Source organism: Cherax quadricarinatus, unplaced genomic scaffold (assembly GCF_038502225.1).
Source record: "Cherax quadricarinatus isolate ZL_2023a unplaced genomic scaffold, ASM3850222v1 Contig52, whole genome shotgun sequence".
Taxonomy (NCBI): domain Eukaryota; kingdom Metazoa; phylum Arthropoda; class Malacostraca; order Decapoda; family Parastacidae; genus Cherax; species Cherax quadricarinatus.
The window spans coordinates 332,763-345,880 of NW_027195078.1; the positions used below are offsets into that span (position 1 = coordinate 332,763).

The window sequence follows — 13,118 nt, forward strand, 5'->3', positions numbered from 1 at the left end:
CATCAGGGAAGAGAGAGGTGAAGGTTTATAAACTAAAAGAGGAGGCGGTTAGGGAAAGATATAAACAGCTATTGGAGGATAGATGGGCTAATGAGAGCATAGGCAATGGGGTCGAAGAGGTATGGGGTAGGTTTAAAAATGTAGTGTTAGAGTGTTCAGCAGAAGTTTGTGGTTACAGGAAAGTGGGTGCGGGAGGGAAGAGGAGCGATTGGTGGAATGATGATGTAAAGAGAGTAGTAAGGGAGAAAAAGTTAGCATATGAGAAGTTTTTACAAAGTAGAAGTGATGCAAGGAGGGAAGAGTATATGGAGAAAAAGAGAGAGGTTAAGAGAGTGGTGAAGCAATGTAAAAAGAGAACAAATGAGAGAGTGGGTGAGATGTTATCAACAAATTTTGTTGAAAATAAGAAAAAGTTTTGGAGTGAGATTAACAAGTTAAGGAAGCCTAGAGAACAAATGGATTTGTCAGTTACAAATAGGAGAGGAGAGTTATTAAATGGAGAGTTAGAGGTATTGGGAAGATGGAGGGAATATTTTGAGGAATTGTTAAATGTTGATGAAGATAGGGAAGCTGTGATTTCGTGTATAGGGCAAGGAGGAATAACATCTTGTAGGAGTGAGGAAGAGCCACTTGTGAGTGTGGGGGAAGTTCGTGAGGCAGTAGGTAAAATGAAAGGGGGTAAGGCAGCCGGGATTGATGGGATAAAGATAGAAATGTTAAAAGCAGGTGGGGATATAGTTTTGGAGTGATTGGTGCAATTATTTAATAAATGTATGGAAGAGGGTAAGGTACCTAGGGATTGGCAGAGAGCTTGCATAGTTCCTTTGTATAAAGGCAAAGGGGACAAAAGAGAGTGCAAAAATTATAGGGGGATAAGTCTGTTGAGTATACCTGGTAAAGTGTATGGTAGAGTTATTATTGAGAGAATTAAAAGTAAGATGGAGAATAGGATAGCAGATGAAGAAGGAGGCTTTAGGAAAGGTAGGGGGTGTGTGGACCAGGTGTTTACAGTGAAACATATAAGTTAACAGTATTTAGATAAGGCTAAAGAGGTCTTTGTGGCATTTATGGATTTGGAAAAGGCGTATGACAGGGTGGATAGGGGGGCAATGTGGCAGATGTTGCAGGTGTATGGTGTAGGAGGTATGTTACTGAAAGCAGTGAAGAGTTTTTACGAGGATAGTGAGGCTCAAGTTAGAGTACATAGGAAAGAGGGAAATTATTTCCCAGTAAAAGTAGGCCTTAGACAAGGATGTGTGATGTCACCGTGGTTGTTTAATATATTTATAGATGGGGTTGTAAGAGAAGTAAATGCGAGGGTCTTGGCAAGAGGCGTGGAGTTAAAAGATAAAGAATCACACATAAAGTGGGAGTTGTCACAGTTGCTCTTTGCTGATGACACTGTGCTCTTGGGTGATTCTGAAGAGAAGTTGCAGAGATTGGTGGATGAATTTGGTAGGGTGTGCAAAAGAAGAAAATTAAAAGTGAATACAGGAAAGAGTAAGGTTATGAGGATTACAAAAGGATTAGGTGATGAAAGATTGGATATCAGATTGGAGGGAGATAGTATGGAGGAGGTGAATGTATTCAGATATTTGGGAGTGGACGTGTCAGCGGATGGGTCTATGAAGGATGAGGTGAATCATAGAATTGATGAGGGGAAAAGGGTGAATGGTGCACTTAGGAGTCTGTGGAGACAAAGAACTTTGTCCTTGAAGGCAAAGAGGGGAATGTATGAGAGTATAGTTTTACCAACACCTTTATATGGGTGTGAAGCATGGGTGATGAATGTTGCAGCGAGGAGAAGGTTGGAGGCAGTGGAGATGTCATGTCTGAGGGCAATGTGTGGTGTGAATATAATGCAGAGAATTCGTAGTTTGGAAGTTAGGAGGAGGTGCGGGATTACCAAAACTGTTGTCCAGAGGGCTGAGGAAGGGTTGTTGAGGTGGTTCGGACATTTAAGAGAGAATGGAGCGAAACTGAATGACTTCAAGAGTGTATCAGTCTGTAGTGGAAGGAAGGCGGGGTAGGGGTCGGCCTAGGAATGGTTGGAGGGAGGGGGTAAAGGAGGTTTTGTGTGCGAGGGGCTTGGACTTCCAGCAGGTGTGCGTGAGCGTGTTTGATAGGAGTGAATGGAGACGAATGGTTTTTAATACTTGACGTACTGTTGGAGTGTGAACAAAGTAACATTTATGAAGGGGTTCAGGGAAAGCAGCAGGCCGGACTTGAGTCCTGGAGATGGGAAGTACAGTGCCTGCACTCTGAAGGAAAGGTGTTGATGTTGCAGTTTAAAAACTGTAGTGTAAAGCACCCTTCTGGCAAGACAGTGATGGAGTGAATGATGGTGAAAGTTTTTCTTTTTCGGGCCACCCTGCCTTGGTGGGAATCGGCCAGTGTGATGATAAAATAAAATAATAAATAAAAAATTATTATTTGACTTAGTTATGTTGTTAGGTAGGATGTAACACATATATTATGTGCTCAGTTCAAGTCTTGATTGTCTAACTAATGTAATTATCGCTTGTGGCTCGTTTCCCTGCCGGCTTCTGTTGCTACTCAGCAACCGTCCACGGAGCTATCACGTGATCGAGGGGGGGTGTCCACACCTCGCCTGAAGTATTCAGTCTGGTTTAGACTCGCTTGGTGGTTGGACATATTCTAGACAAGTAGTGCCTAACTTTTCCTTATAGGCCCTTGTTGGAAGATCGTCTCTTGTCTCATTATTGTTAGTTCTGGAGACTCTGTTCACAGAACATTGTATAGACTTAGTGATTTTCGACATTATACTGAGGTTGTGTGTCGCATAGACACTCTAAACAACTCAGGTCCTGAGCTGTAGCTTCTGACCTAACTTGTACTGGTATCTGTGTACTATCACAGTCCGGGATTTTCTTAAGCTGAACTTAGATTCAGTAGTATGGGAGTTTTGTGACTTTTGTGGAGGATCTGCTGATGGTTCCTACTTAGTGTCGTTATATTATCTCCTTGTTCCTGATTCTGTGTCACAGTTGCTTGTTATATTGTTATTGGGCTTAGCATTCTTTTTATTGTTCAAGCAGACTGTTCTGATTGCCAGTTGGTCAAGAAGTTAGTTTATTTGAGAACTTTGTCAGTCCCTTGTTTTAGTCTAGTCGAGTCTTGAGACATAGCGAACTACTTAGAGCACTTACACACAAACTTACTTGTACTTATTTGTATATTGTATTATTAAATGTTAATGTACCAGACAGTACTTAAGACTTATAAATGTGAAATGTGCCTACAGCACAATACTATTGCACACGAGAGAAGTGATTAATATTATTTTGATTATTGTGATTAATTTAATTTAATTTGATATACGACTAGACAACTTAATAAATTTATTAAATTTTAATTTCTCTAGTTAGTAGCCTACCAGTTGTAATCCTGAAGCACTATTGAATCATACTGAATTCTAATGGATAATTGGACAAGGATACTGACTAATTGTTACAAAAACCCAGTAACAGGCTGGATGCTAGAAGGGCAGTCCTTTCTAGTATTCACTGGAGATCTCTGAGCTTTTAGAATTGCATTTTTTGTAACTGCCCCACTTTACACTGCTTCACTAATAGTACAAGTGGGCCCCACTTACACTGCTTCCCTAATAGTACAAGTGGGCCCCACTTTACACTGCTTCACTAATACAGCTGTTTTCAATTATACCCATAATTCATTTATTCAGACTTCCTACAATAATATATATTCACCACTCACTATAAGCTAAGTTCAAAAATATTTTAAGGTAAGTAATGTGTGTACTGTATATGCGTATGAAGTTGAAGAAAGGCTGTGATTCACTTCACAGTGATTTTCACTATACAGCATTAGCCTCTAACCTAACCTGCTGTGTAGCGGGACCTGCCTGTAAATTGTTTCAGTTACAGCTGTGACATGTACTTTCTAACACTGTGCTGTCTTCACCAGTATTAACTAGACTTGTTTTCTCTGTCTTTCAGTTGTGCTTCAGTAAGGGAGACATCATCACTGTGACTCAGAAGGAAGAAGGTGGATGGTGGGAAGGTACACTCAGTGACAAGACTGGATGGTTTCCTTCAAATTATGTTAAAGAATATAAAGCATCAGGTATGTCAGCTCTCTCACTAACCACACACTCAACCTTCTTAATATTGATGCCATATCCATTCATCAATCACTGTTACGACTTAATCTTCACCGTAACAATAGGGGCACAAATAACTCCATTTTTTTGTTAGTTTTATTTTATTACCAATCATTTAGCTTCATTGGTATTTGGTTAGTGAATTAAAATAACCACAAGCAATTATAAATGAAACACTATACAGCAAGAAACGCAATCTTACGTTCAAATTCTCATTAACAGAGTATGATACAATAATTTCAATTAATAATCTACTAATCTCACCATTTAACTCTTTTAGAAAGGTCTAGGGTAACGAAATAGTTATCTTTCATAAGTGACATGAATTACCAGACTAATGGCAAAGGCAAGACTTGGTATAAAGTTTTAGTTTAAGCTAGGAGCTTTGGGTTGAAGACCCGTACCGAGTCAGAGCTAGGAGCTGACTGACTCGCTCAACTACTTCATAGTATGACTTCAGCTCGGCCAGAAGGCGACGCGTGGAGTCAATTCTAGAACCACCAGTTGGTCACTACAGTAGTGGTTACACATTCGTAATACCTAACCTAATAATAATTTTTTTTTTTATTTTTTATTATCACACCGGCCGATTCCCACCAAGGCAGGGTGGCCCGAAAAAGAAAAACTTTCACCATCATTCACTCCATCACTGTCTTGCCAGAAGGGTGCTTTACACTACAGTTTTTAAACTGCAACATTAACACCCCTCCTTCAGAGTGCAGGCACTGTACTTCCCATCTCCAGGACTCAAGTCCGGCCTGCCGGTTTCCCTGAATCCCTTCATAAATGCTACTTTGCTCACACTCCAACAGCACGTCAAGTATCAAAAACCATTTGTCTCCATTCACTCCTATCAAACACGCTCACGCATGCCTGCTGGAAGTCCAAGCCCCTCGCACACAAAACCTCCTTTACCCCCTCCCTCCAACCCTTCCTAGGCCGACCCCTACCCCGCCTTCCTTCCACTACAGACTGATACACTCTTGAAGTCATTCTGTTTCGCTCCATTCTCTCTACATGTCCGAACCACCTCAACAACCCTTCCTCAGCCCTCTGGACAACAGTTTTGGTAATCCCGCACCTCCTCCTAACTTCCAAACTACGAATTCTCTGCATTATATTCACACCACACATTGCCCTCAGACATGACATCTCCACTGCCTCCAGCCTTCTCCTCGCTGCAACATTCATCACCCACGCTTCACACCCATACAAGAGCGTTGGTAAAACTATACTCTCATACATTCCCCTCTTTGCCTCCAAGGACAAAGTTCTTTGTCTCCACAGACTCCTAAGTGCACCACTCACTCTTTTTCCCTCATCAATTCTATGATTCACCTCATCTTTCATAGACCCATCCGCTGACACGTCCACTCCCAAATATCTGAATACGTTCACCTCCTCCATACTCTCTCCCTCCAATCTGATATTCAATCTTTCATCACCTAATCTTTTTGTTATCCTCATAACCTTACTCTTTCCTGTATTCACCTTTAATTTTCTTCTTTTGCACACCCTACCAAATTCATCCACCAATCTCTGCAACTTCTCTTCAGAATCTCCCAAGAGCACAGTGTCATCAGCAAAGAGCAGCTGTGACAACTCCCACTTTGTGTGTGATTCTTTATCTTTTAACTCCACGCCTCTTGCCAAGACCCTCGCATTTACTTCTCTTACAACCCCATCTATAAATATATTAAACAACCACGGTGACATCACACATCCTTGTCTAAGGCCTACTTTTACTGGGAAAAAATTCCCCTCTTTCCTACATACTCTAACTTGAGCCTCACTATCCTCGTAAAAACTCTTCACTGCTTTCAGTAACCTACCTCCTACACCATACACTTGCAACATCTGCCACATTGCCCCCCTATCCACCCTGTCATACGCCTTTTCCAAATCCATAAATGCCACAAAGACCTCTTTAGCCTTATCTAAATACTGTTCACTTATATGTTTCACTGTAAACACCTGGTCCACACACCCCCTACCTTTCCTAAAGCCTCCTTGTTCATCTGCTATCCTATTCTCCGTCTTACTCTTAATTCTTTCAATTATAACTCTACCATACACTTTACCAGGTACACTCAACAGACTTATCCCCCTATAATTTTTGCACTCTCTTTTATCCCCTTTGCCTTTATACAAAGGAACTATGCATGCTCTCTGCCAATCCCTAGGTACCTTACCCTCTTCCATACATTTATTAAATAATTGCACCAACCACTCCAAAACTATATCCCCACCTGCTTTTAACATTTCTATCTTTATCCCATCAATCCCGGCTGCCTTACCCCCTTTCATTTTACCTACTGCCTCACGAACTTCCCCCACACTCACAACTGACTCTTCCTCACTCCTACAAGATGTTATTCCTCCTTGCCCTATACACGAAATCACAGCTTCCCTATCTTCATCAACATTTAACAATTCCTCAAAATATTCCCTCCATCTTCCCAATACCTCTAACTCTCCATTTAATAACTCTCCTCTCCTATTTTTAACTGACAAATCCATTTGTTCTCTAGGCTTTCTTAACTTGTTAATCTCACTCCAAAACTTTTTCTTATTTTCAACAAAATTTGTTGATAACATCTCACCCACTCTCTCATTTGCTCTCTTTTTACATTGCTTCACCACTCTCTTAACTTCTCTCTTTTTCTCCATATACTCTTCCCTCCTTGCATCACTTCTGCTTTGTAAAAACTTCTCATATGCTAACTTTTTCTCCCTTACTACTCTCTTTACATCATCATTCCACCAATCGCTCCTCTTCCCTCCTGCACCCACTTTCCTGTAACCACAAACTTCTGCTGAACACACTAACACTACATTTTTAAACCTACCCCATACCTCTTCGACCCCATTGCCTATGCTCTCATTAGCCCATCTATCCTCCAATAGCTGTTTATATCTTACCCTAACTGCTTCCTCTTTTAGTTTATAAACCTTTACCTCTCTCTTCCCTGATGCTTCTATTCTCCTTGTATCCCATCTACCTTTTACTCTCAGTGTAGCTACAACTAGAAAGTGATCTGATATATCTGTGGCCCCTCTATAAACATGTACATCCTGAAGTCTACTCAACAGTCTTTTATCTACCAATACATAATCCAACAAACTACTGTCATTTCGCCCTACATCATATCGTGTATACTTATTTATCCTCTTTTTCTTAAAATATGTATTACCTATAACTAAACCCCTTTCTATACAAAGTTCAATCAAAGGGCTCCCATTATCATTTACACCTGGCACCCCAAACTTACCTACCACACCCTCTCTAAAAGTTTCTCCTACTTTAGCATTCAAGTCCCCTACCACAATTACTCTCTCACTTGGTTCAAAGGCTCCTATACATTCACTTAACATCTCCCAAAATCTCTCTCTCTCCTCTGCATTCCTCTCTTCTCCAGGTGCATACACGCTTATTATGACCCACTTCTCGCATCCAACCTTTACTTTAATCCACATAATTCTTGAATTTACACATTCATATTCTCTTTTCTCCTTCCATAACTGATCATTTAACATTACTGCTACCCCTTCCTTTGCTCTAACTCTCTCAGATACTCCAGATTTAATCCCATTTATTTCCCCCCACTGAAACTCTCCTACCCCCTTCAGCTTTGTTTCGCTTAGGGCCAGGACATCCAACTTCTTTTCATTCATAACATCAGCAATCATCTGTTTCTTGTCATCCGCACTACATCCACGCACATTTAAGCAACCCAGTTTTATAAAGTTTTTCTTCTTCTCTTTTTTAGTAATTGTATACAGGAGAAGGGGTTACTAGCCCATTGCTCCCGGCATTTTAGTCGCCTCATACGACACGCATGGCTTACGGAGGAAAGATTCTTTTCCACTTCCCCATGGACAATAGAAGAAATAAAAAGAACAAGAGCTATTTAGAAAAAGGAGAAAAACCTAGATGTATGTATATATATATATATGCATGTGCGTGTCTATGAAGTGTGACCAAAGTGTAAGTAGGAGTAGCAAGATATCCCTGTTATCTTAGCGTGTTTATGAGACAGAAAAAGAAACCAGCAATCCTACCATCATGCAAAACAGTTACAGGTTTTTGTTTCACAGTCATCTGGCAGGACGGTAGTACTTCCCTGGGTGGTTGCTGTCTACCAATCTACTACCTATAATATAATATAATATTATAATTATAATAATCATGGGGAAAGATATAATATAATACAATATAATACAAAGAGAGTACTTTTGATGATTCATACTGTACCCGATAATAATATATAGTCGAACCTGCTTTATCTAGCTAGTAATAAAGTAGTTCGCGATATATTATTACAGAACTTATTTTAACCAGGCCTTTTATTTTTGTATATAATGGAGTGAAGTAGGGGCGTGTAACACCTCCCCCCTCGCGACTGACGGTCGCCATTGACTTGTACTCTCGGTGGTGGGTAGCATCTGTCACAGTAGCAGAGGTTGTAACATAGACAGCAGTCCTACATCATCTCCAGGTTTCTCCACAACATAGATGGTCATAAAAGTACCGACTCGTACTGTTAAAATAAAGGTATATTAATAAAGATTCAAGGCCTAGAGAGGGCATCAGCAGTGAGATTATGTTTTCTTTTTATATGGGAAATAGAGATAGAGAAGGGTTGAATTCTCAAAGCCCAACGAAGTATTCTGGCGTTCTTCGATTTCATAGAATTTATGAAGGTCAAAGGATTGTGATCGGAGTACACCGATATCTGATGGGTAGAAGATCCTAAATATACATCAAAATTCTCTAGGCATACAACGAGAGCTAAGGCTTCTTTTTCTATAGTTGAATAATTAATTTGGTGTTTCTTTAACTTAGAAGAAAAATAAGAAACAGGTTGTAATAGGTCAGAATTTGGAGCCTTCTGTAACAATGCGGCTCCCAAAGCATACGCACTTGCATCTATTTGTAAGTGGAATGGTTTATTAAAATCAGGACTTAGCAATACTGGGGAAGAGGATAGTAATCTTTTTAAACGATTAAAAGCAATTTCACAGTCCTGGGTCCATGAAAACTTTGTTTTTGGACTTGTTAATTCAGTTAGGGGAAAAGCTACCTGTGCAAAATTCGGACAGAACCGACGGTAGTAACCGGCAACTCCTAAAAATCTTGATACGCTTTTCCTATCCTTAGGGGTAGGAAATTCTAAGAGGGCCTTTACTTTGGCGTTCAAAGGAGCGACTTCACCTTGTCCAATCCGAAATCCTAAGTATTTAATTTTCGTCTGGCCAAACTCACACTTGGACAAATTCACTGTAAAATTATGTTTACTTAAGGCGTCAAACAAGGCTTTAAGCTGTCTAAGGTGTTGGGGCCAACTGTCGCTGTATACGACTAAGTCGTCTAAGTAAGCTTCTACTCCGTCCAATCCGCCCGTAAGTATGTTCATAATACGCTGGAACGTAGAGGCCGCGTTACAGAAGCCGAAGGGCATAACGCAATACTTGTATAGGCCACCAGGTATCGTAAAAGCTGATATCTCTTGAGCTCTTGGTGACAACGGGACTTGGTAATACCCTCTTAACAAGTCCAATTTACTGATATACTTAGCTCTGGAGACCTTGTCTATTAAGTCGTCAATTCTGGGTATTGGAAACCCATCAGGTACTGTTACAGCATTGACTTTTCTAAAATCCGTGCACATACGGGAGGTCCCATCTGGTTTGGGGACTAGAATGCACGGGGATGCCCAAGGACTGTTACTTGGTTTTATCAACCCGTGTGAGAGTAAGAAGTTCACCTCTGCCTCTAACTCACCTTGTTTCTTGGGACTCACTCTGTAGGGAGATTGCTTGATTGGAGTAGGTTCTCTGAGAGTAACATCGTGCACACCCAACGTTCACGGCTTTGGGACGTCGTTGAAAAGGTGGAGATTTGCCTTAATCAGGGATTTTATTTCGTGTCCTTTGTCCACTTCCAGATTTATCAGTAGAGAATTTAAATTCTTTAAGGCTGTCGAATTGTTCAGAAGAACTGGTATTCGTATCATTTCATCCGAACTTACTGGAACCCGTTCTTGGTTCAGAGGTGTTATAGTAGAAACTGGTGAAACGATTCCTGAATAGGGTTTAAGTTGGTTAACGTGATACGTCCATTGTGAGTTCCTCTTCTTCGGCGTCCTTACCAAGTAGTTCACGTCACTTAGGCGCTTCACGATTTCTAAAGGACCTTCAAATTTGGGCTGTAGAGCATGTCCCTGATGAAATCGTTGAACCAGAACTCGATCTTTTGGTTCAAATGAACGAAGTTTAGTTCGACGATCGTATTCCTCCTTCATCTTACTCTGTGCTTGTCGTAAGTTTTCGGCGGCCAATTCTCTAGCTAGGCTCAGGCGTTCTTTCATTAAGGTAGGAGAGCTCCTAAAAGTCGGCGTTTCTTCCCCGGTCCAAGCTTCTTTGAGAACCTGTATTGGTCCTCTAATTTGATGCACATATATTAACTCAAATGGCGAAAACTTCAAGTTGTCTTGTTCGCTTTCTCTTAGGGCAAACAAGAGTAGTGGAATACCTTCATCCCAATCTTTGGAATACTGTAAACAATAGGACCTCATCATAATCTTCAAAGTTTGATGGAACCTTTCCACCACGCCTTGTGATTGGGGTCGATAGGCCGTCGCGTAAACCGTCTTGACCCCTAACTGAGCCAAGGCTTCACGGAAAAACTTTGAAGTAAAATTCGACCCTTGATCCGATTGAACTTCTCTTGGAAATCCAAAGTGAGAGAAGAACTTAATCAGTGCTCTCACTATTAGGCGAGCATTAATCCTCCTGAGAGGAACTGCTTCCGGGTACCTGGTGACTGTGTCCATCATAGTGAACAGGAACTGGTTGCCCTGCCGAGTCTTGGGGAGCGGGCCGACACAGTCGATCACCAGACGTGAAAAGGGTTCGCCTGTTACTTGTATAGGGTTCAACGGCGCAGGTGGTGGATTATGTGCAGGTTTGCCTACTAGTTGACACACGGAACAACTTCTTACATACTGTTCCACTTCTTCCTTCATTTTTGGCCATGTGAAGTGCTTAGCAATTTTTCTAAAAGTCTTCTTTTGTCCCAGATGTCCACCTTGAGGACTGTCATGAGCAAACTTACATGCTAAATTTCTAAACGGGGTAGGCAAGACCAGTAGATGATCACTTTTAAGAGATCCTAGTTTCTTTTTCAGTAAGTCCTTCTCCCAATAGTAAGAGCTGTCACTTTTAATGGCTTCTTCTCCCAACACAGCAAGCTTCCTGAGGTCACTTAAGGAGGGGTCTATTCGGACTTCTCTTACTAGATCCTCCTTCGAGAATAAATCTATTTCGGAAACAACCGACTTAGGAACTGGTATCGGTTCTGGGTGGATTGTTGGCTCGACACTCGAGCTTTCATTGAATATGTCTCCTACTCCTACGTCGACATCGTCCATGACTTCCTCCGATACCAACGGAGAACACGACTGTTTGGTCATTGCTCGGGTTACTATGCTCAGAGGAAAGAGGGTAGGTTCCGTTCATCGGGCTTCGATGACGTAATTTTCCTCGGTTGGATTTTCCATAACTATGGGCTCTTTCCATATTCCTTCTTCCGCTAAGTCGTTCCCAATCAATAGGTCTACGTCTTTTATGGGGAAGTTAGTTGGAGACACTCCGATTGACGTCCAGCCTGTAAAAATAGGAGTTTCGACATATAACTTGTACAGGGGTACTCGCGTAGTGGAGCCACCATAAGCTTCCAACAGAGCATCGAAACCCGTATATGATCTGGCGGGGATTGATAACAGTCCTTCTCTTAACAATGTTAGGTAGGACCCCGTATCCCTAAAGGAATTTACTTGCAACATCTGGCTATCGGTAATTCCTACTTTGCTTTTGGAAAAGTAAGGACTCATAGCTCTTGACAAGTTTGACGATACCCATATTCTTCTTAGTCAACTAGGAGGATCTGCTCCTTTTCCTTGGGACAGAGCGTCTACTTTTGGCTCGGACTTCCTTGGATGAGTCGTAGATGATATGATTTGTGTGGGCAATCTATAGGATGGACTCCTTCCCTGGTCCCTATCACGCTTAAAGCATTGTGATTTGAAATGTCCCAGCTTCGAACAGTACGAACATTTAATTTTTTCCCATGACCTATCTGGTCTATAGGATGGGCTCGATTGAATTTGGTGTTTTACTTCGGGTTTACTTGTTACACGGGAGTGAACGGGTTGGGTAGGTCGCTTACCGAAAGGCTTCGCAGGTTCGGGTCTCGTTGCTGGTTTGATAACCTGGCTGCTTTCAGATTGTACCAACCTCTGGGAAATCTCGAAGTTGTCTGCCAGCGCGGCAGTCTCTAACAACGTCGTTTGCGGATGGCCAACAAGATACTGGCGAACTCCCTTTGGAAAATTTGCATACAAATCTTCTAGTAACATTAATTGTGATAGATCTTTTAAAGTCGTGACCCAAGAAGCTCGACACCAACGTTCAAACGCCACTGCTTTCCCTCGGGCAAAATCTAAATAAGTTTGTCCTGTTTGCCGTTTCATGGAACGAAAAGCTATTTGGTAACTAATAGGGAGCATGTCATATGCTTCTAAAATAGTTCTCTTTACTACGTCGTACTGGACATAAAACTCATATGGTAAGGAGGCGACACAAGACTGCGCCTTTCCATATAGAGACGTGTGCAGCAATGTGGCCCATTTGTCTTTGGGCCAGCCCATTGAACGTGCCTGATTCTCAAAAATTTCAAAGAATTCATCTAAGTCTGTTTCGTTAAACTTAGGTACCATCAGAGCTGCTTTATGTAAGTCAAACCCGGTTACAGTGCTCTTCACGTCTCTTTCTTCCGGAACTCCCTTCTGCTTTGTTTCAAAACGAAACCTCTCACGCCTAAATTCTTCCTCGTTTAGACGTCTTCTAGCTTCGATTTGAGAGTTTTGTAATAGTAATATGCGTTCTATTCTCTCTAGTTGTTCGGACGTGA

At 41.4% G+C, this 13,118-nt stretch overlaps 1 protein-coding gene across 2 annotated transcripts in view; it reads left to right on the forward strand.

Annotated features, from left to right (window-relative positions):
- LOC138851170 (rho guanine nucleotide exchange factor 7-like) overlaps positions 1-13,118 on the forward strand; it is a 426,257-nt gene that overhangs the window by 320,814 nt on the left and 92,325 nt on the right. For both annotated transcript variants that reach the window (XM_070079943.1, XM_070079942.1), the window contains exon 3: positions 3,981-4,107. In XM_070079943.1, the coding sequence (XP_069936044.1) occupies positions 3,981-4,107 (127 nt within the window). The remainder of the gene's footprint in view (positions 1-3,980; positions 4,108-13,118) is intronic.